The 24,700-nt window shown below is 33.9% G+C and overlaps 1 protein-coding gene across 1 annotated transcript in view; it reads right to left on the reverse strand.

Moving 5' to 3' along the window:
- The window catches only part of LOC137928747 (paired mesoderm homeobox protein 2A-like), a 40,938-nt gene that overhangs the window by 15,298 nt on the left and 940 nt on the right, over positions 1-24,700 (reverse strand). The window contains exon 2 of the mRNA XM_068771701.1: positions 13,914-14,110. Coding sequence (XP_068627802.1) covers positions 13,914-14,110 — 197 coding nt within the window. The remainder of the gene's footprint in view (positions 1-13,913; positions 14,111-24,700) is intronic.

Here is a 24,700-nt window from a genome sequence, read left to right on the forward strand (position 1 = left end):
AACGAAAGTTTCGTCACTAAAACATCTATGCAGTGTTACATTCACCACTGTTCGAACTTACCTCTTTTCATAATATTGATGAATAATAAACATAAAAATAAAAGTCTGCTATTTTATCTTGTCATCGCATATGAACACAAGATGAAAAAAATATTAGATTAACTTGCTAGCTGTTATTTATTACACCGAGTCAATGAATTTCTAATGATGGCAATCTGACACGACAAAAAGTTACGGCTACTAGCGACGACCCGAACAGATGCGACAATACCAGCGTTTGCGCTCCATTACCTCCTCTGTATTGCACTACCCTACTCTGATAAAAATGATGTTAAAAATATAAGCGTCATTTTTAAAACAACACTGAAATTAAAAAATACATAATAGTAGTCTGCTACGTTGTACCATCTATTTAATATATTTCTTTAATGTTATCGAAAGCGCCCATTTATTATGAGTAGGTAATCATATTAATTCAATTTTCTTTACATCGTCTTCATAACCTGATAATAATCGTAATCCTAATATCGTGCAGTTAAGAACTTTGTCATAGCGCTGTATACTAATTAGCATGGTCCAATCAGCATGTCCAAAGAACTTTCAAGTCCCCAATAACTCTTCATACAATATGCTATTTAAACTATTTGGTAATATTTCCAAATTTAGAGAGCTTTTCAATCGATTTTAATTGAATATGACTTGTTAACAAACCGATTAATCAATCGGCTAGATTCATCTGACACATCTCTATGCGGTAGTTCAATTAAAAATGGAACAGATTTGAATCAATTTTGACGCATCACCGTGATTGGTCCGCTGGATGCTTCCGCAATACAATGGCTCGTTATCACAAGATCACAGGCACGTGACGCGACAAATAGGCGATAGAGATCGACAGATGGTACGAAATTATTTAGTCGCGTGCTCAGAGAGTACAGGAAATATTTAAACCTTCTTTTATTTCTTTGATCTTTGTAACAATTTTTAATTAATTAATTATGGTTTTAATAGGTGAACGAGAAAATGAACTTTGCTTGTGCTCTGAATCCGCCGAAGAACCAAAGTCACCGACGAGTTCAAAGAATTGGTCGTCTAAAATGCCAGTAGGTGGAGACATCGCTGGTATGATCGATGGTCGTTGGAGTCAATAGGTTCCAGAGTGGCCACCACAAGCTTGTAGACGCGGAGAAGGTGGGCCCCACTATATGTGGGCTGGTGTCATAGTTAAGGTAGCGGGAGTCGCTGGATTCAGGAAGCGCAAGACCGCTAATTGTGGCAATTTTTGGAGCAGACCTGTGCCTTGCGATGGGCATCTATCAGATGAAGAGAATGTCTAAAAATCTGAAATCGTCAAAATAGATTACGAAAAAAAGTATAATTTATAATTAAAACATTACTAATAGTTGTTTACCCATAATTTGTTTAAATTTTAATTTATTTTTTAGTTATTATAAATATTTATTTAAAGTCAACTATGAAAACGTATGTATAAACGCAGGTGGTTTATTGTGTACTGTAATAAATATTAAATCTTACTTCCTAATGTAACGATAAAATTATATACTTACGACAGTATTCGTTTAATTGTTCGTTGTAACTATTGCTACTTTTGCTCATTGATACTTTGGGCCTTTTCAGCCAATGGTTCAGTCTTGTAAATTATAGCTGCTAGACGTAAGGTTATACTGGGTGAAAGCCCACGCGGAAATTAAGGGGAATGAGAGGGCGGACCAACTTGCCAAGGACGCGGCCCTGAAGTGCAAAAGAAGACCGGACTACGACGAATGCCCTATCTCATTCGTCAAGCGACATCTTAGGCCGGGAACGCTTTACGAATGGAAAAGGAGGTAAATTGAAGGAACGATAGCACCGACCGGAAGCCGTCTACAGCGCGCTCCGCAGTATGGAGGTAGACGCGATCTTGGTCCAGCTCTTCACGGGGCACAGGAGATTTTCTGGTTTAAGCTCAAGGAGGATCCCTCGTGCTTCTGTGAACCGAGCGTGGGCCAGACCGTGATCCATCTGATCGCCGACTGTCCCGCATTCGACTGGTCAGCGAATGCCGGCTGAGGAAAAGGATTGAGGAGGCGACTATCGCCTCCATCATGACAGACAAGGAAGGAAGAGAATCCTTCCTCAGATTCTGCAGGAAGATAATTAAAGTAACAATAAATAGAAATAAGTAAGCAAAATAGTGTGAAAATAAAATACAATCAGAATTAAAATATTGTAGAAAACAAATATAATGCAAAAAAATAAAATATTGTAATTGTGATATTAAACAAACTGCGATACACATATGTATAAGTGAAAGAACTAAAATAAAATCTGTGATATATTGTAAATAAATAGGCTAACTCCAGTGATTGAAGATGAATGAATGAAAAAGGAAAGAAGAGAAAGATAGAAAAATTGTAGAATGAAAGAGAAAAACTTAATCACTGCCAATTCAAAAGGCTAGGAAAGTTTACTTATCATTGTGTATAATAAATATTTTGTGTTTTAACCGAACAGTTTGTTTATTATAATGGTGTGTGATTATTATCAAGATGTAGGTAAAATAGATACTTTGTATTAAAGGCAATGTTTGACATGTATGTATGTGCATTTATTTCCAAGACCTTCCGTTTTTGATGGCCGGAAGAAATTGCTTTTTGTTAAAAAATATGCCCTTTGTACTTCACTTATTTTTTTCCCATATAACGTAAATTCTTTTTATGTACTTTTAATTTAAAACTAAACGTAAACGATTAAACTTATATATCACTTCATTATATATATCATCTTCATCGACAGATGCCCACTGCAAGGAACAGGCTTTCCCTAAAGGTTTTGTGCTGCTCGCATCCATCGGCATAGCTCGAAGAATTGATTGTCTGAAGTGGCAGTAGGCGGGGCATATTACTCGTACAACCTTTGTGGCTAAAAAATCTCGGTGGTCGCAACCAGAAGCTGGTAGACGCGGTGTAGGTAACCTCCTCGTTAGATGGACCGACGATATAGTTAATTTTTATATACATCAATTTAAATTGTGTCGTAAATTATAACGTTTTATTTATGAAAAGAAATTTTAAGTTTTTTTGGTAATAACTTGTTTTAGAATCACTGTAATCATAAAGCTATTGGATTTCATATAACAGATGTGTGAGGTACATTTTGATTTACTAACGCTAAATGTTAGTCTTTATTATCGGAGTGAGCATTAAATGAGCCGCGATGTATTATAAATGTGATGCGGGGAACTAAAGTGAAATATATTTAACGCATGCACAATATCGGCACTTGTGTCTTGCTGTTAAATGGCTTGCACGAGAATCGTTTTGTGTCGAACGAATGCGGGACTGCCCCTGACTGCCCTCGTTTTATCAGGATGTATTCTTTACTTTTATGTTTTTATTATTGTTTTTAAAGTATACATACGATAAAATAATCATGTTTATTGGCATTGTGAATTAGTTATAAGTGTATAAATATAAAAGGTATAGACCATTTGAATAATACGTATGAATCAAAATCCAAAATAAATGGGTTCAGAAATAATAAATAAATTAAGTACAAAAGCGTTCTCCAAATTCAAATTACAACATGTTAAAACTTTATGAGTGTTTACGGTCTGTCCCTTAAGTTCCTGTACAGTCACAAGTTATTGGCCTGTCGCGTTCCGATAAAAAATAGATCATATAACATATTTTATAGAGTATAGTTCACGGACTCTTCCGCTGCGGTAACTCATATCCGACCAAGCTGTAAAAGCCTTAGGGCTAACATCACATAACACACATCTTCGAAACAGTACAGTACGGTATATTTCATAGTAATTACCTTATACAGATTAGTTGGTGAAATAGGTGTAAAAACATTAAGGCTTTTGGCTGCCAATGAGCTATACATTCATCCCTAAAAGCTTTCACTTATAACCAATCACAGTATATGCATGTGACTGTTATAAAAACATTAATACATAACTTAGTTTTCAATAAATATTATTTTTCTAAACAACTACTCATGGTAATATTCTTGATTTGGTTTTCATATCGTTTTTGGAGAAGTTGATGTAATAACAATATCATCGCAGTATCATTAAAGCGTTTCATAAATTGTGACTCGGCGTTTGGCGTCGTGTGGGACGGTGGAGCGCTACAGTTATGATATCCATATATTCGATTTGTCTCATAGTTTTTGACAGGTCGCCTATGCTCCCCCGTGAAATAAATGTACTCGTCTAAAAAGGAATGCTCTTATATGTTGTTTATATTCGGTACTAACAGAATCGTTTCTACTTTTTTGTAATTTATTAGTCATATTTGAGATGATAAAATTTTTAAATCAATATTTTAAACAAGTTAATAATAAAAAAAATTTAAATTACGTAAACATTTAATAGCTCTTTAACATAATAATTAAATTCAATTATAACAAAATAATCTGTTATTTAATTTTGAATCCCAACAAAAACAACTATTGACATTATACCCTATTTTCTTTAAATTATTACCGCTATTAATTTTTTTTTAATTATTAACTGTGTTTTATAGAATTTTCTATAAGAAAATAAGTTTTCAGATTATTAGAGAAATGATCTTCAAATCAGATGTTATTTTTAAATATCATCCGCGAAGAAACAATATTTTTATTATCCCCACGAATATTCTCAGAAATTATTTATGTCAAGTAAATATCATTAATCAGAGAGTATAATAAAACCCTACGTTTTTATCTTGCGAAAATGAAAATTACAAATCCCTAGACACAGCGTCAACACGACCGAAATTGCTCAGAGTAACTTTCTCACATTCAAATAGTAGTTCTGTTTTTGGGGGCGTCGGCATACTTGATCGCATGTCTCGTGGGACAGCACTTGTGCAGGGTTAAATGAAAAATAATTGCGTGAGAGTGTATGCATTGACGTAGAAGATTTAATGCATATATTCTAAAAAAAATAAAATATTTTATTCAGATTTAATTTAAAATAAGAAGCTTGTAGTGTACTATATATAGTACTTATCTTTAGCATGCCGGTAATAGGTAACTACACTACATCTATTACTGCCGACTAAAATAGAGATGCGACTAAGGGTCTCGCAGCAAATAAAATTGCAGGGATATAAAGGTATACAACACCATATTATCGCTGTCATGTCTTAAGATGACGTACGGAATACATGATTTTTTTTAAAATAAAAGCCTGAGATAAAAAAAGTTTAAACCGTTTCGTACGTATTTATAAGTATTGATATATCTACTTTTCAAGTAAAGCTATACTCTTTATAACCACATCTAATGATCACTGTCGCTTCAAGTATATACTTAAGAACCGATAATTTCCTTTTTTGTGTTATGTTCCCATAACTTACATAGCAAGCTCGGAACACACCACTCTTTAAGTGACTATATTTCCTCTTAATTAGAATGTAATAGTATGAATTTATACTGGCTTAAAATCATTTAGTTAATGAACTGTTTTGAACTTTAACAATGTATGCAAAATCAATAGTATTGGTTCATAAGAGAAAAAATATATATATCAAACGGAAATTCCAAATCAACGAAATACTAAAATATTTTTTGTAATTAAAAAAAATCTTTTTTGTAATACTTTTATTTTTATTTAATTGTAATACAGTATGTATTGCGAAAATACATATATTGCTTCCAAATTATTTTTTTTTTCTTATCATTTATAATTTGGTGTGAACGTTTTTCCTTTATTCACAATATCCTGCCGTCTACGAAAACCACCGCGCAGTGCTCTCGGAGCCCTATACCAATTTCGACATCACTTTTTAATCATCTTAAGTGCTTACTGCGATTTGTAACACTATTATATAGCACATAACTAAAGAATGAGAGTTTATTTTAAATTTATAGCATATTACACTAATGATTGGGATAACGGAGAAAGAAAATATAAATTAGGGAGATATTTTTGGTTTTATAAAGAAAACAACCAAATTGATATAAGCTTAGGGTCGGTATTAATGTGAGAAAATACAAACGAAGTTAATCGATTTCTCACAGCGAATTATCGTTTGATCTTTGGACGGTAGGTACCAGTAGTATCCCGTGGGACATGCACGACACGGTGCGTGCGCTCAATCGGCCGTCTCTCCTACTACTTCCCATAGCGTGGAGTCTTTGGTGCCAAATTTATCACACCATATCAAATGTCACGCCCTACAGTCCGATTAGTCGTGCAGATTAAACGTTGATGTGACAATTTTCTCTCATAAACACTCATACGATTTAGTAGTGAAAATGCATTTGTGTTCTGTTAATTTCATTCGGTTAATAACTTCTTGACAGTGTGCGAATATACGAACTAACTATTCATAACAACATTTAGAAAAGGTATATTGTACGTATATTTTCAGTTGACGTTAGACGTCAATAAAGATATATTTTTTATTCAGATAATACTTTATATAGTACAAAAGTATTCTGAGTCTATCATTTCTTATAGTACAAACATTTAGTATGATTGATTATAGATGTAAAAGTTTTAAAGAGATGAATGTATAGCTCATTAGTTGTTAATTACTTCACGGTACACTCTATCCAAAAACAATTTCACAAATAATCAATAAAGTATGTAATGATAATACAGTAAAAAAACCATTTTCAAAAATCGGATTACACCTACAACAAATGTTACACCTACAGTTTCTACGATAATTACTAATAATTCTAATATTTACAGCAGTAACCATTTTTAAGATTTTTGCTTCATTTAAAAATCTTTTTCTTATATAATCTGTAATTTCGTGCTATATAAAACGCATATAGCATATTACATAACTCGCTGAATTCAAATTGCGCCACAGATATGATTGAGCGAACTTGTCTTCAATATGTTTATATTACTAGTAATATATAGTTCTCATCTTTTACCGTTTTCAGTTTTTTGAATGTTATCGAAAAAAGTAAAATATTCAATAACTTCTTTTAAAAATGGAATTTATTATAGACGGCCAGACGACAAAGGAATCTCTCTAAATAACTCGCTATAACTTTTGAAGTACAAATCGACAAGATAATCAATAAGTTGACTGTCATGTAAAACACGATATTCTACAAAGGTTCCAAAGACTCGTTCAATTTATTTAAAAAATATATAAATATAAATTATACGTCTGCATTCAATAATACTGTATAAATATTAAACATATCGGTCATTATATACCTGAATGTACGACCATTATTATTTACACTGATTGTAGTAAAAACAATTCGAGAGAATGAGACGATAAATAACCCCAATAAAAGAACATTGACTAACGTTATACCCTAGTAAAACTCAAGCAGCAGATAATTGTGGCAAGTGCATCCAATCAAACACGAAGTGAACATTGGTGCGCGCGTGTGTGGCACGTGGCGGCACGCGACCCACACCTGCGCGCGACACAAACTTAAGGGGATGACATTGTATATGTAATACATTATATCTGTCATACATTATCTCCTGACTTATTAATATCCCTAAACATAAGACAACAATATGTATTTCACTAAAAAATAGAATTCATCTGTCTATTCGTTTATATATATATATGACCTAATAAATCGATTGCCGGCCGACTGCCATCGATCGAACCGAACATTTCTCGATTTGCGACCACGAACTGGTAAACACAGCGTGGATGGACCAACGACATAAAATAGAACTAAGTCGCTTAATAAAGTTGCGAACGTTTATTCCAAAGTGTGAATCTTTTGGATGAAAATCCTATGTTCCCACCGTGTGACCGACGCGACTTTGGCACGATGCTTATTATTTACTGCCTTTTAATTGACAGTAAGTTGATTTATGTTTTTTGATTTATTGAGCCGCATAAATATCATTACATCATTACACAAGTGTTTGAACACAAGTAACGATTTTAACCTCCTACGTCCCCTGTGGATGGAGCTAGAGGTATAAGATCAGAAAATGAATAGAAATTTGCTGACGTCTCCCTTACGGCCGCCCGTCAATCTTTATTGTGCAGTTGTATGATTAGTACAACAGGTATCTTACTATGTAACGAGACTATTTTGTAAGGAATTGTAAATAAATAAGCAAACAGCATACGCCCAGAATATATGTTTAAAACACAACCATCACTAATGAGATTACCCGGCAAATTTAATATTAATAGTACCTAAAACTGCTTTCATAAAATGGCATCCTCAGCCTCATCATAACGACTGTCTTCAGCCACACACTCACTTGTGACAATTGATAGCTTTAGTACTATACTATATACTTATATTGATAGCTGTACTACTACTCCTTTTAACTGCGCCATAATTTCCAGAACTACTTTTACTAATTATCCAGCCGTAATTATTTGCAAAAAAAATTCCTTCAAAAACAAAATTCCAACAAAAAAGAACTTTGCCGCTGTAATAGTGTCTCTCTGATCAGTTTTCGCTACTCGCTTCAAATTTTTTGTATAACCTTATTCATATAAAAAGCAAGATATTAATTAGTCAGAAAATTAATTGATAAATTAGTTCTACATACATATAGAAAATGTATAAAAATCATGAGATTACTATGTTATCGAAGCCCTTCAATTTTTTTTACATTACTGTTGCCTAAAATGTTTTTAATAGTCTGTACCTTGATCTTTATCGTTATAACGGTCTAAAAGACTGGTTGTACCTTCAATTTTAATAAACAGTACTAAAGTAGGTGTAATTTTGGTGTTATAGAATAAACCAAAATCTTAAGCAATTACACTATGTCCTGTGACAATCAAACCTTATATTTAATCATTTTATTTATTTTTTGTAGTTGTGCGTACGGTACTGGAGTCAATTTAAAAACCGCTTCCTGTACCTGTTTGTGCATCCAAAATCTTTAATAACCTTGACAAGGTCATCTGTTCACCGTATTAGTGGTCAGTTTACGCTGCGATTGCCCGTGGTCCGTGGACTTCCCTCCATAATCCAGCGCCAAAAGTCTGCGCGCTTTATGTGACCCGATTAGTAGTAATCAACCAAAAGATATATAAGATTTTATAATATTTCACGGCAATTATTAACTTTACTTTTAATTTTTTTTTTTTGCTACGACGATATGGATCGGTTTTAGTCATATGTTAAAAAAATCTATGCTTTATATCTCTATGCTTTATATCTTTTATGATAAATTCATTAAACTACGATGTTAAATTATAATTTTACTTTATAAATATAGAAACATAAGTTCGTCCGTAAAAAGAATGAATGTTATCATTCTTTTACGGCGTTCTAATCTCTCCCGTGGTTCTGGTACAACAATAAAACCAAAATCGTCTGCGATTATATAGAATTTATTGAGTCAGACACTACCGTGCAACGCAGCTTGATGGATTAAATTGCCCCATCCCTATGACAACGTGGGCACGGAAAAAATACGTTCAGTGCAAAACAGCTGGTCATTTTTCAAGTGATTCCTTTTGCTTTGCGAGGTTGCAGGTGGCCGATCGACGAGTAATATAGCTCAAGTGCTGTCGAATTGTTTTTTGCGAATTTCTGTTAGTGCGTTATTCAAGTTTTGATTTAATTTTTTACGGCATTATATTTTATTGATTGTACATCAAAAATAGTTGTAATTGTCGTAAAACTAAAAATTAATCCTGTCACCAAAAAGCCAATATCCATATACTCATATTTATGCATCCATATAGATTTAATATTTGGTCTTAGTACCAAAAAGTTTAATTATTAAAATAGGTTTTATATCTTGCGAATTGAAACGTTACTAGACGAATCAATGCCCTTCAATTAATTTATTTATTACTTTTCTAACATTGAGGTCACCTATAAGATCAGATTAATACAGTTATAATTGGCTACTATATATAAATTTAAAAAAGGATATACTTATGACACGAACGAATTAAAATATACTGCATTGTAATTTAGTACTCATTCAAAATATTTAAAATCTGTCGGTTAGTAGTGTCAATATTTTTAAAACTTTTTAGATTAAAATATTTCTGAGTAGGAGCAGGGGTCCCAGTAACTACCAGAAGCTAATCACTTCCATTATAAACCGCTTGAAAAGCTAACTCAATACAGAATATCTGATCTGAGGTAAAAAAAACATCACTATTTGAATACCTTTTTAACTTAATATGCGTCTTTTATAAGACAGACAAATAAATTAAATGTTCGGGCGAGCCTTCCCGTTGAGGTGGGAGGCACGAGTGGATGCCGAAATATAGCTAATATGTTTATGTCTCATCTTAAAGTTGAGTCACCGAGTACATCTCATCAATTCGAGGACGTAGCTCGGGACATCGTGGATGTAAGGGAGGATCGGGTACGCTTCTCAGCAAGCGAGGTTAGTAGTGCTGTAAAGCGTATGAAGCGTGGTAGATCTCCGGGACACGATGGCCTGAGTGTTGAGCATCTACGTTATGCTGGGGTGCACCTATCCGGGGTCCTAGCCATGCTCTACAATATCAGTATTGACCATAGTTACTTGCCGGAAGCAATGATGAAGACAGTGGTGGTACCTTTGGTAAAAAATAGGACGGGTGATGCAGCAGACAGATCCAATTACAGGCCCATATCCCTCGCGACGATAGTAGCTAAGGTTCTGGACAGTTTGCTTGATACGCAATTAAGTAAATCCGCGAAGATCAATGACGCGCAATTTGGTTTTAAACCCGAGTTGTCAACTGAGAGCGCAATACAGTGTCTCAAGCAAACTGTCCGCTACTACACAGACAGAAAAACTCCGGTTTATGCGTGCTTTTTGGATCTGTCCAAAGCATTTGACTTGGTGTCATATAAAATTCTATGGCACAAGCTTAGAACCGAGACCAACTTAAGGCCGGAACTGCTATCACTTCTTCAGTACTGGTATGGCAATCAATTAAATGTAGTGAGGTGGGGAGACGCAATGAGCGACCCGTACAAACTGAATTGTGGAGTAAGGCAGGGAGGGCTGACGTCGCCGAGGCTTTTCAACCTCTACGTCAACCAGCTGATAGAGAGGCTCAGTAGGGCGGGTGTCGGATGCTCGATTGATGGAGTTTTTATAAACAACATCAGCTATGCTGATGACATGGTCCTGCTGAGCCCCTCAGTCAGTGGCCTCCGAAAACTGTTGAAAATATGTGAGGAGTATGCCGGGGTGAATGGACTCAGCTACAACGCGAAAAAGAGCGAGATCCTTGTTTTTAGGGGGAATAATAAACCTTCGAACTTTAAACCTACTTTCATGCTTTGTGGATCCCCCCTGAAACAGGTGGCTGAGTTCAGGTACCTCGGGCACATAGTTGACGAGCACCTCAAGGACGACGGCGACATAGAGAGGGAACGGCGGGCGTTGTCGGTCCGGGGCAATATGTTGGCTCGCAGATTTGCGCGATGTAATAAACAGGTAAAGTTGTCACTGTTTAGAGCATACTGTCAGACTTTTTACACGTGCAGTCTGTGGGCGGACTATAAGCAGCGGACCGTCAGAGCCCTTCGCGTGCAGTACAACAATGTGCTGAGGGCGGTGCTGGGCAAGCCGCGCTACTGTAGTGCATCTGCCATGTTTGCGGAGGCGAGGGTGGACGACTTCTACGCGATCATCCGCAAGCGTGTAGCGTCGATGATGAGACGGGCGGCGGAGAGCACTAACACCCTCCTCAGCACATTGGCGTATAAGTTAGACAGCCCTCTCTGGGCCTGCTGGAATGGTGCACATACACTCGCCAATAAGCGTATGTGTATTTAGTATGTAAGTTTTCTTTTATACTTAATTTTAATACTAACATAGGCTAAGTTTATCTTATTACTAACCCATGTGCTGTTCTGTATGTTTGTATGTTTGTAAACAACTAACATAGTGTAAGAATATTGTACTAACATAAATATGGACTGAAAATATGGTCTGAATTAAAGATTTATTATTATTATTATTATAAGTGATATATATAACGGCGATGAATATCTTTTATGTAAAAAAGCCAATAATATCAGCAGCTATAGCAACAAAGCAATGAACATGTCTTTTCCCTGCATATACCAAACAAGCTGAATAAATACAATATCCACCGCGGGCTTTTGCCCAATTTTAATTGTAATATGTGAATTCGCATTTTCCAGGCGAGTTTTAATTATCGTAGTCGCGCGCGCCTGAATTACGCGACCGCCCTTGATATTTATGGCGGGCTCGCGCCGTTCCGATACACTTTTTAATGTAATGAGCGTTTGTTGCCATGCGGAGTGGCTATGTTGCCATATTCTCTTTTATGTATTAATTTCTTTTTCGAATTTTTAATATACATATAGACCCACGGAAGTCATCTATGTTATTTACTCTTTTTACAATTTATGTAACGACAGACTTAATGCCATATTTTTTAAAGTTCTTAAATATTGGTAACTTTCTTGAGTTATGTTTTAAATCATGATCGTCATAATCATTGCAGCCGTAGGACATGCACTGTTGGACTTAGACTTTTTTCATAGATTTACAATAGGACCGCTTGAAAGCGACTACCGTTTAGCATCTTCCGGCGCCCAACGAGTTTAATAGGGTCGTCCGTCAAGCTTATGCGTGGACTTTCTACGCTGCACTAACAGGTCCGTGGCCTCTACACCAAAGCCTCAAGGCCTCAGCGGTCAACTGCTCTGTGCTTTATGTGGCCTACCCATTGCTACTTCAACTAGCTAATCCTTTAGGTTATACCGATTACTTTCACCCGTCTCTCCAGATCTCCTCATTCCTGATTTAATCAAATATTTTTTATGTTTTTTATTTAACATACGTTTTTGCAACGTAATTACATTCAAAATAATCTAATAATCGAAATGAGAGTATTTTTCTCAAAAACATTTATTGAATCTAAATCTGAACCAAAAATATAACAAAAATTACCAATATATTTTATATCAAGATTTCAATAATTCATAGCACACGTGACAAATTTTAATGTAACAAACAGGGAATTTCATATTACCGCGGGTCGCGTCTTTCAGAATATTAAATAAGCGACATCGAGTCACGGCCGAGTCACTCCTGAGTTCTATACGTGATCAGTTCTAACTTCGGTTCGACGACGCCCCCGTACCGAGATCGTATTAAACATTTACAAGCGCACGTCGCACACACGGTTAACATAAAAATGAGCACCTTTTATGTAATTACCAGTGTTATCCGCTGAACATTTTTTGGCGGCTTCGTGCCATCCGTTGCCAAATTACAGGACGTTAATTTGACTACGAAAATGCAATAAAAACAGACATCTCTTAGAGCTCACAACATATTAGTAAGGAATTCTAATCCTATTCTACGTGTCATTGAGGTTCGTGACCATGACATTAATAGAAAGAGTAAAATATGTGATTTAATACACGTATTTTAAATAAAACTCAAATATATTTTTAGTTAAGTACATTTCCTACTGGTCCCAAATTAATTAAAAAATATATGGTCTGTGTGAATTATTCTCTTGTTCATATAATTCAATTACCAAATTAACAACAACAAAATGTAATGTAATTATTAATTATTCATCATGATAATATATATATTTTCTATAAAAATTAGTGAGTTTAAAAAAATTAGTTATAAAGTACACCAATCAACATCATTACAGCCGTAGGAAGTTCACTGCTGCAACTTAAGCCTCCTTTATTAATTTCCAAAAAGACCGGCTAAAAGCGTTCTGCATCCAGCGTTGTCCAACGATCTTAAGGAAAACCTTAACGTCAAAGCAATTTATTGTTTTGTAGCTATGTGCCCACTGTCACTTTAACTTACCAATACGCTCGGCCATGTCGATTACTTTTGTTTGTACGGTTTGTATATTTCTGTTTCGACCCCGTAAACAAAAAGTGAAATTGAACCGACATTTTTTTAATAGCATATCCTATATATCACTGGTGTGCTGCGACTTATATACATTTGAAATAGCTACGATTATTTAAAATAAAAAACACACCTGCACCCTCGCTTCTGTGAGGTCAATCTTCATTGCGATTTCTTCCCTCGTGTAAATATCCGGATAGTGCGTCTCTTGAAAAGCACGCTCCAACTCTTTCAACTGAGCTGATGTAAACGTGGTACGTATACGCCGTTGCTTCCTTTTTTCTGTCAACGACCCCTCATTGCCTCCGTACATCTTGTACGGAAGTCCAGCTGCAAAAAATAGGTGATATTAATTCAGAGTTAAAAAAAAACTATTAATTTTAACAATAAACTATCACTATTAAGGAAATACAAGCTTATCTGTTAATAGTATGTAATAATTTAAATAAGGTATACAAAAATGTTATTATTAAATTAATTAATATATAAGCACGAGTAAACGTTGAACGTAGAATAACGCAGGTTTCTCCGAGCGGCCATTTTTACCTCCCTTCCGGCATGTCGCACCCTCGCCGCTTATGTACCTACAGGCCTGCAATAAAATGAGTTTTATACCTACGCCTCTTATTTATCTTCGTGTGTAAACAAAGTCGTTTTAATTAGCCGCTTTTTTATCAAATACTGTACAAAGGTTTTTTTTTAAAATTTTATGGTTCTAACAATACAGGGTTCGACGATTTCCGCTAATAAAACACAAAATTTTAATATTCGAAAGCTGTTTCAATACGATTTCTTGTAATGCATTGTAAAATCGTAATTTTTGTTGTAATAGCACAGTAAATAGTTAAAATCGCACTTGTAGGATCTATAAATTAAAGTACATTATAATTATTTTAACTATTTGCAGTTAAAACCAGGAGGTAATGAAATATAACTAAAACTAGCATTAAGAAATAAATGAATTTCTTTACGCTACGGAAAAGTAGCGTTGAAATGCGGCAGAGAGCAAGTATCGATCGTAGCCGTGAGCTACGCCTCAGATGTGCCTTTGTACAATTGATTGTCCTCTTAATACTTCGCTTATTACAAATTTTGAATAAAAAAAATCCCTTAGTAATTGTCTTGGTAAATATTTGAAACTTGTTTAACTGTACATTTTCATATATCGACAAAGTAGCATATTTTTATAACGTTGCATAAAATTATATATCCCGAAGTTATATAAGTATATATAATCTATAACATAAATGTCCTAGTAGTCATTATAATAATAAAACTTAAACATTTTCTTTACGTATTATAAGCCCATAAAAAAATTACTATTGCTATTTTGTATTGTTATTATTCATTTGTACACAAATAAAACGTTATCATTAACGAGTAAGATTAAATTTCAGCTAGTTATATAATTAAAGTTATCGCTAACCATTGGTTCGTGAACTAGAATAACTAACTAAAACACACAACGGGAAAATACTGGTTTCATTACAGTCATGAGTATCTCCATTAAGCTTAGCTTTATAAGCATTAGATGTCCGGACGTAGCGTGGCCCGGTCCGGACCGCAGACCGCAGATAGCAACGACAATTACCTCAAATGAACCGGAATTAAGCGAGACTCGCTTCTTGGCCACGCTGCGGTCTCATTTGCATTATTAATAGATGGGAGAGACACGAGATGGGGACGGCGGGGAGGCTGGCGACCCCCCCCCTCGACTCCCCTACGCCCCATGCAATTTGCGGGACCTAATGAAGAGGATCTTGGCAAGATGTTTCTGTTCTTATGATGTTTAATTTGAGTTTGCAGTTCGTGGGTCATGCGGATGGCGCGCTCATTGTTATTACGGCCGTATAATTTTATCGAACCCTGTGCGAAGGATCGCTTTGGATTCTGGCATCATTAACCGAAATCGATGAATTATATCAGTCTGCTTCTGTATTTTTTATATATATTTATTATGTTTATTTTTTCCTTTATAAGCCAGATACAAATAATACCATTAATATCTAACGGAGCGGGTGGAACCGTTTTGTCGAAGTGTGACAAATAAATAAGTTTACTGCAAACATTTTCAGAATTACTGCTGACATTTAATACCTCTCGAATTCATCCAACTCAATAGTATAGTATTTGTAACACAAACAAAAAACCATGAATTAGTAATTTGACTACTGGCTGAGCACACGAAAAAGGATTGTGTAGGTGTCTTATAAAACATGTTTCACTTTTTCCCTCTGTTTTTATATAAAATCGAATCGGATTCTGTCTAACCAATTGGTCCACTGTGTAGATGTAACTGAGATCATTGTTAGATATGTTCGATGATAGGACCTAGTGTTGACCGTGATCTTTAATAATAAATAAGAAACTAATCACCATCATTTTAGCCATAGGGTGTCCACAGCTGGGCATAGTTCTCCACCAAAGCATTTTAATAAGACCGGTAGGAAGAGGTTAACCCTTTCACCTTGTAGATGAACCACATGGTGCAAGAATAACTTTCTTGTTACGAATCATCATAATTTCAGCTGTAGGACTTTCACTGCTTGACCTAGACCTCCCGATATATTTAAAATACGACAATTTGTTTTGACCATTTTGACCATCCAGTGTTTCAGGGTCTTCTGACCACTGCGCTTGTTAGTCCGTGGTCTCCACTTCAGATACTTAAAGCCTTAGAACCTAATGTACGAGTACACAGAGAAAATAATATTAAAACTTCTCTTTCATCGGACCCTAAGAATAGCTTGACCACTTTAAAAATTTATTTTATATATGTTATGGCAATTCAATTTTTGCTAGTAAATGTTTTAATTAACTATCCTTTTCAACTTATCACTTACTGTTTATTTAAGTAGTGTTAAAAGAATTTATAATAATTATACGATAATATATGTGTTATACAGTAAGAGTAATAGAGTATAACAAACAGCGCTTACATTCGATTTATCTTTCGATCGCGGCAAACGCTGTATGTAAACCGGTGTGTTGGTAAATAAGGCACAAGCGGGAGCACGTGGCGTTAATTAATCGTCAGAGGCCGATTAATTCGCAGGTGATATGATCCGTGGCCCCCTGTAGGCGCCTCGCCTCCTAGTCTTAATTACTGAGTGATGTGACGGCGCGTTCAGGAAATGTTTGCGCCGAATCTTTAGATATAACCAACCCAAAGCATTAATATTTTTAAATTGTGGATATTCTGTTTAATCAAAATGTATTGTCAAATGAAATGTCCGTATAAATGCGCGCAAGTAATTAAAAAAAAAAAACTATTTTCTTCAGTAGAAACCACACAGTGAATATATATATATATGTCAAACATTTCACATCGACCAAAACAAAAACATTTGTTAAGAAGTACTGAAACGAAAACACGTATATTCTTGTTGTGTACAAAATAAAAAACCTGGTTTTGTTTGTTATTAAAAGAATTAAATTGATAAATGAAATAATCACTCTGCTATAAGTTTTATATATTTTTTTCTATTATACTGCGACAAGCCAGTAACTTTTGATAGCACGAGATCCGTCGAAGTATTGAGTATATGCCATGCTACCAACTTCGATTTATTTATGCATGTAAAAGATCTTTTCAGCCAAAAAAGGCATAAATAGCAACCAAAGTAAAATATAAAAGGCAAAGACTTGAAAGGCTTGCGCTACAACCGGGGACTTTCGGCGCGGCTGAAAATCGTAGTAAATTGTTTCGCCATCCATCTAGGTGGGCCTCGGTTCATTTTTCTCGCGTCACGCGAAAACTTCCCCGGCATCCATAATGCAAACGTTGTCGGCGCGTCATCGCGGCATATTGCGCCTCCCACGCCGCGGCAAGGGTTACGCGTAGATTAATGGACCAACACTTTGCGTACATCGACTCACTTCAGCTCCAAGTACACGACCAAAATATATTCTAACATCTGTTATAACTAAATCAGTTATTTAATACTGATTTAGTTATAACGTAAAGTATTAAAGTAAGAACGATAAATAAAATTTCACTGATTTCTTCTAATTTAGATGTAAATTGTTATGTATTTACAAAAATATAAATAACATATTAAAGCTACTCTGCCTCTCTGTATTAAAAATAGTTACAAGTTATCATACAGATAAATGATTAGGACATCGAATCTGGAATGAGGACTTCCGGAGGACGAACGCAAATAAATGACATAACTCAGCAGATTGGCAAGTTAAATTGGCAATGGGCAGGCCACATATCGCGAAAAACTTATAGCCGTTGGGCCTTAAAGTTCTAAGTTACTAATAAGCGCAACGTAAAATGTCACACCGTCAACACCTACAAGGTGAACAGACTTCATGCTTAAAGTCGACGGAAGACACTGAATGCAAGGCGCTTCTAACCATGCTCATTAGAAGTCTCTGGCAGCCTGTGATCAGCGATGGACGTCTTACAGCGGAAATTATGATGATGATTTTATTACTCCTCGACACATTTTCGTGTACACTCGTTATTATCGCAGTGATTGCCTCAACAGTAAGCACTGCTCGGTAAACACAAAAGGCGTATAATAAAATCGAATTACCACGAATAAATTGAGAGAAAGCAATCATTCTTAAGAAAAAAAAACTGTCTAAAAGTGATAAAATGCGGACGCGCTTGTAAGATTTTGCATTTCTACATTACGATACTAGTAGGAAGACATCGTTTACCTCCAGAACGCTCTGGTCGTATTACAATTTCGACACAAAAACTATAAAACAATGTCATGTGTCCCATTTTCTAACGATGTATATAAAAACGAAGAGAGCTACAGTATAATTTTAGTTACGTGTACTAATTTATTTAAACGCTAATATTTATAACAAATTATTCATACGTGTATTTGATTTAACGCATTTAAATTGTATTCAATAGTATGCTCGAGATTATATATTTATATAACATTTCAATATTATTATTTTTTTTTTCAATTTGTTCAAAATTAAAAAAAAACATTAAAAATTGACCAAGGTTTGACACGAACAAAATCCAAAAATATCTCTGGAGCTCTTTTTAAATTTAATTAGGAGAACGTACAATTCATTCGACTTTTATCATTATTGAAACTGTTACTTCGTATTTCAAGTTAATTTTTGTAAACTTTAAGTTAAATAACATTCGATGTAATATTTTATAAAAAGTATTGTTTATGTCGCTGTAAATTTTTTACATCCGGCATACCATTACCGATAGTGTATACGAACTCGCACGAATATAAAAAGCTTATAAGCGTAGTGCACATTGCCAATATATTTTATATTTGCGAATAAACATGTGGGTAAATTTACGTAATGGCTGCCGTAAAACACGAGCATTCGGATGTTGGAGTTAAATTGTACCAGCGGCGAGCTCTAGGTACTCGTAAAAATAAGGATAATGGAATAGGTTTTATTGTGACTTGCATTATACTTCATTCAATTTTACTCAAAAACAACCACGCTATTAATTAAACAAATTTATTGCCATTAATGTTTATTTAGAAGTTATTTTAACAGATGAATTAATTCGGTAGTTAGTACTCTACTAAAAGACAAACTAAATCTATCAGAAGTATCAGAAGCGCTTCTACATATTCCTTGACGTCTAATGCAAATGCACACACCAAATAGTAACAGTTCTAAAAAGCATATTATATAACATAGCCTAAAAAGTTTGCTTGAATATAATTTGGTCAAAGTTAGGAATGACAGCTCAAAATTTATCATTAACAAGAAAATCTATTTCGCCTTGCATTAACCAAATCATTTCAGTCATCACAAAATAGACTTCCGTAGTCCTGTAACGAAACATCGAAACTGTTCCGAAAAATTCTGAAAAACACTCTTAAGAAATACAATAAGTATTTCTTAAGTGTGTTACGTACAAAATTACGCTAATAAGAAATAATTCATTGAACCTAAATGTATGATGAAAAAATTCTTTTTTTGGATCTGAAGGGTTCTGGAGTGCAGACCAACAGCCAACAAGCGCATCACAGGAAAAGGCAGTCAGACGACCTTACTTAAGGCAGTTAAAAGACGCTGGATGAAGGCCGCATCCTACTTTTGAAAATCTAGGTGGTGTGTGTTCAGCAGTAGACGTCACACAACTAAAATGATTACGGTGATGAAATTACATACGTGTGTATAATGTAGGTACATAGTTTACTATTGTTTGTCGTTAGTTATAATAATGTAACGTATTCATTAAGATAACTGACTTTTATTACTCAGTTGCATGTTACTTAGTTTAGAGCGCCCATTTTTGCTACAAAACTGAGTATAGTTAGGAATTTGTATAGCTGTAATTTGTAAATAAACAAGAAAAGAAAAAAAACCTTTACCATTAAAAGGGATTTTCAAGTTGTATCAACTGAAAGTAATATTGTCCTCTATTTTCAGCTAGGTAAGAAAAAACTTTCTTTAACCAAAAAATGAAATAAACGTCAATTCTCCATTCGAATGTGGAGCTGTAACATTGTAGAAGTTACGATCACAGCTCACGGCGCTGTTCAACTGTGAGATATTACCTTTTTTATGGCCCACTCCACCATACTATACTTTGCTGGGACAGAATAGATCACATGATGCGATAAAATATTGCCCCCGATCCTGCCTACAAATCGAATTAACCCGTCCACTTGCATGCGAAGGCGACATGAGCATAGAAATGGCGTTATTGGTTTAGGATTCCGGAACTATTTGTGTTTTCCCTCTCCGTTACGCGTCCTATACAAAATCAAGTACGTTCACTATTTACATTGATCGAAAAAGTTAATATTTTTATAACTACTTCATTTCTTTCCGAATAAGTCAACTTCTATAGTGATGATATGTAATAAATTGAAACGTAGTACATTATGTTAGATTTATTATAATTCTTCAATAAATATTATTTCATAGTCGATCCTATATCAATGTTATAAAGTAACATACACCTAAAAAATAAAATATATTTCAATTAAAATTATGAGTTTAAAAACACCATTTTAAAAATTATACTCTTGAAAACGTTCCGCTTTAGATTAAAGAATGTTTTAAATTTTTTTAAATCTGTACGAAAGTTTAATCTTACCTAGAATTACTAATAAGTCAGTAAATAATTCAATATACCAGTTATAAATTAATTAAAACATTCTTTACTTATATCGATTTAATCTTGTAAACAAAGTCATCTATTCAAGGAACATTACAATTTACGAAACTAAACATGCGTAATGTTCGACTTATTTGTACGAATAGATAGAATTAGGAAATATTGCCGTTCCGTTACAACAGCAATAAATTTCCAGACCTTGACTTACAAAACCTCGCCAACCTTAATTTATTCAATTTGTCGCAAATCTTGGAACATCTTAATATCACCCAGGCCAGGAATTCTTGTAATTGTACAACAATTAATACGCAAACTTGTAATTAATTTCCGCATGATTAACGGCCATAATCCGGGCTTACTCGAGATTACGTGAGATACCGCCTTAGGTAAGTTATTGTATTGCATGGACGTCGCACAGGGAGGGGGCACGACTGGGGGGAAGCGGACGCCTTGCTAACACAGTCGGCAGTAAGTATATCGATGTTCTGATCCTTTAAATTTACTACTATGTAACTTTTTTTGCTTGAAATTCAAATGACATTTTAATAACTTTTTTTGTTTTGGAATACTTTTAATTCATTAGTATTAATATATCTTGGAAATACTACAAATTTAAAAAGTGTAGGTCAGAGAAAAAAACGTTAATAAGTACGTAAACAACATAATATTATCGCACAATTTAGGGCACAAAAAATTATAAAAAAGCGCCTCACAGCTGAAGATTCATCGGCTATACATGATGATTGGTTGTAAGTGTAAATGCTTTAAGGGGTTGAATGTATATGCTCCTTTGTCAGCAAAAAACTACTTTTGGACTGCGAGTAGCCAGTGTCTTCTGGCAATACAAAACAAAGACAGATAGTAAACAAGTAATAATTATAAGATATAGTAGTCTAAATTTTGAAAACGCTTTTTCTTACTATATTATCATTACGTTGTTTATTATACCGTTGATTTTTAAAAAGAGTTTACGGTACATTTATTCACAATAAATGAGCAATCAATATGTAATATATCAATCGATAAATATACAGTTCAAATTTTTCGACTATTTTAACTATTTTTTGCTTTTGCAATCATTTACGCGAAATAATCAAAAAAATATATAACGTTACATGAGCATTTCGGTCTAATTAAGTATATCCTTTAATTTTTAATAAAACCATGCCAATAATTTAATAAAATCGAATACGAAAACAACTACATTATGAATATTATGGGTCCATATACCTCAAATATAATTAATCTATTTATACAGACCAATAATTAATACGAAGTAAATTAAAAATATAAATGAATATTATTAATCGATACATCGATGTCGTGGTAGAAATGACCCCATCACTATTATATACACAAGAACTGCAAGGCGCAGAGACTCGAGTCCGTGTCCTCCCCTTAAGATTCTCGCGAACGCCGCTGCCAATTAGAGGCGCAATCGCTCACGCGGCGAGGCCGTTCCCTCTCCCCTCAGCACTCCGCCCAGCTATGCCTCTACACCGCTCTTTGTTCCATGACCGCCGCAACCTCCTATCCCAGCGCTCGCTCTAAATGAAAACGATTTCACTTTGGCGTTCCGTAAGAAAACGATAATTGTTTAAGACTTTCAATTGCTTCCGTTGCCTTTAAATATCTTGTACCATATTGATTTTTAAAAAGATCTTAAACTAACTATTTAAACGTTGAAATTCTCTCATTTTTTATGGATTAAGCACATTTGACTAAGATTAAAAATTTTGCTCTCAACTCGGTATATTTAACAACAAAAAAAACAACACAAATGTTTACAATTAACAATAAAATAAAAAAAATCTATCAATTATCACATTGATTATCAATTAACATTAATTATCATTTCACAAAATAGACGTTCTGATTACAATACTGAAGTATTAAATTTAAATTATTTAAAACTTGCAAGAAAATTTTAATAACACGGAATCTGCAGAAAGAGTGCCGTTGATTTTCGAAGGGATTTTTATTATAAATATAATTGCATTCAGATTAATTGGTTATGCATGTTAAAGGTTTAAAGTAGGAATGCATATTTCATTAGCTGTCAATGAAAGTACGATACCTTCGTATCCAAAAGTCAACGGCTTCAAAAATAGTGAATAACGAAATAATAATCTAGTAAGGACATACATGTCAAAATTAATTACTTGTTTATTATCTATTCCCACAGACTTTGTACAGCCAGCAGTTATTGGCCAGGCTCATTCCAATAGGAAGAATAAACTAATGTAACACATTTCAGAGTTCACTGATATTGAAAATAGGTGTAAAATTTTTAAAGCCCTTTACTAACAATGAGCTACAGGTTCACCCCTTCATAGCTTTTACACCTATAACTACAACCCTGCATGTATCAGTAAACTGACTAAAACACTAATAATTCTTTGTTTCTTTTTTTATTATTTTATCTAAAAAAGTTACTGTAATAAATAAAATAAATAATAATTATATAACTCTTACTGCAACCACTTTTAGTTTTCCAGCATATAAATAAGTCGAATTTCTTGGCGCTTTAAAATATTTTGTTTTAAAATTAATCAGATTAATGAGAGTTAATTTAGTTAATCTTAGAACTCCAAGCTTCTAGAATCCAATATTATGAACATATAACGCTTTTTATTATACAAAATTAACGATGCATTTAAACCATTTTTTATTATTTTGCGCGCAGAAAATTGACGTAATTATTATAAAAACTTAAATACGTTTTACGAACAAAACCACGAAGGTTCTTAACTCGAGACCTGCAAAGATTAAACATATAATTTAAGGAGTCAGATTCCTATTAAAACATACGCCTATCCTAGAACTTACAGAAAGTAGGAAACACAACATTAGCGTGATGAAAATAAAAAAAAAGATTGTTTAAAATGTAGGCGTCTAACGGTAAAAACGGATCCGGTTTCAATATTTGCAAGAAAGGAGCGTGCGTAGCAAGCTGCTGGGTACAAATTTTTAGGTTCTCCTTTAAATTTTTTTTTGTATTTTGTGTATATAATTTATACCTATATTTAAATATCACGTTTTAGGTTTTTTTCCTGTTAATAAAGTATTGTTTATATTCGAGTTTCTAAGGATGTTGTTTCTTTTCAATCAGTTTTCTTTTAATCTCTTTATATTTATACCTATTCATTTTGCAAATATATTAAAAATCATGATGCTTAAAAAATGTGCATTTTTAAATATTTATTACAATCTGTGCTCTTAAATCAAACAATAATTCATATGCATTAATAGTTGTAATAAAAAAGTTAGTTTAATAGGTTAAAATTTACATTTTAAAAAATCTACGTCCGCTACTATGCGAAAAATAATTATTATGATTTCCGCTGTAGGATGTTCACTGTTAGTCACTCCTCGGCTGTAGATTTCTAATAGAACAGAAACAATAACGAAGAATAAAGTTAATGAATTTGTTTTTCCTGTAAAATGTTATGAAACTTAATTGTAACTTTTTTACAATTTACCGTATTATAGTGGCTGTTTATAATAATGTCAAAAATAATAAAATAAACGTGTACAGAAGTCGAATTGAAAATAATGATTTTAGAAATAACCGTATCCGAAACAGGCTATAAAAATATATAAATGAATAAAATCAAGTATTGACAAGGCAACAAATTCGTTAAAATAACGGACTAATAGATAGTTTAATTAGTTATACAGCCGTCTGTATATTTAAAGCTAAAATTAGCTTGTTTCACCATAGCTTTTTTTATATTTTTCTTGTAAAAAACCATGCATATGCTGCTACATTTCAACATGAGGTATTGTTACTAATAAAAATATATTTTTATTTTTAACTTTGTAATAACTAACAATACGTT

This window comes from Battus philenor, unplaced genomic scaffold (genome assembly GCF_028537555.1).
Source record: "Battus philenor isolate CCGP_79_NKW_IND1 unplaced genomic scaffold, ilBatPhil1.0.hap1 SCAF_4, whole genome shotgun sequence".
Taxonomy (NCBI): Eukaryota; Metazoa; Arthropoda; class Insecta; order Lepidoptera; family Papilionidae; genus Battus; species Battus philenor.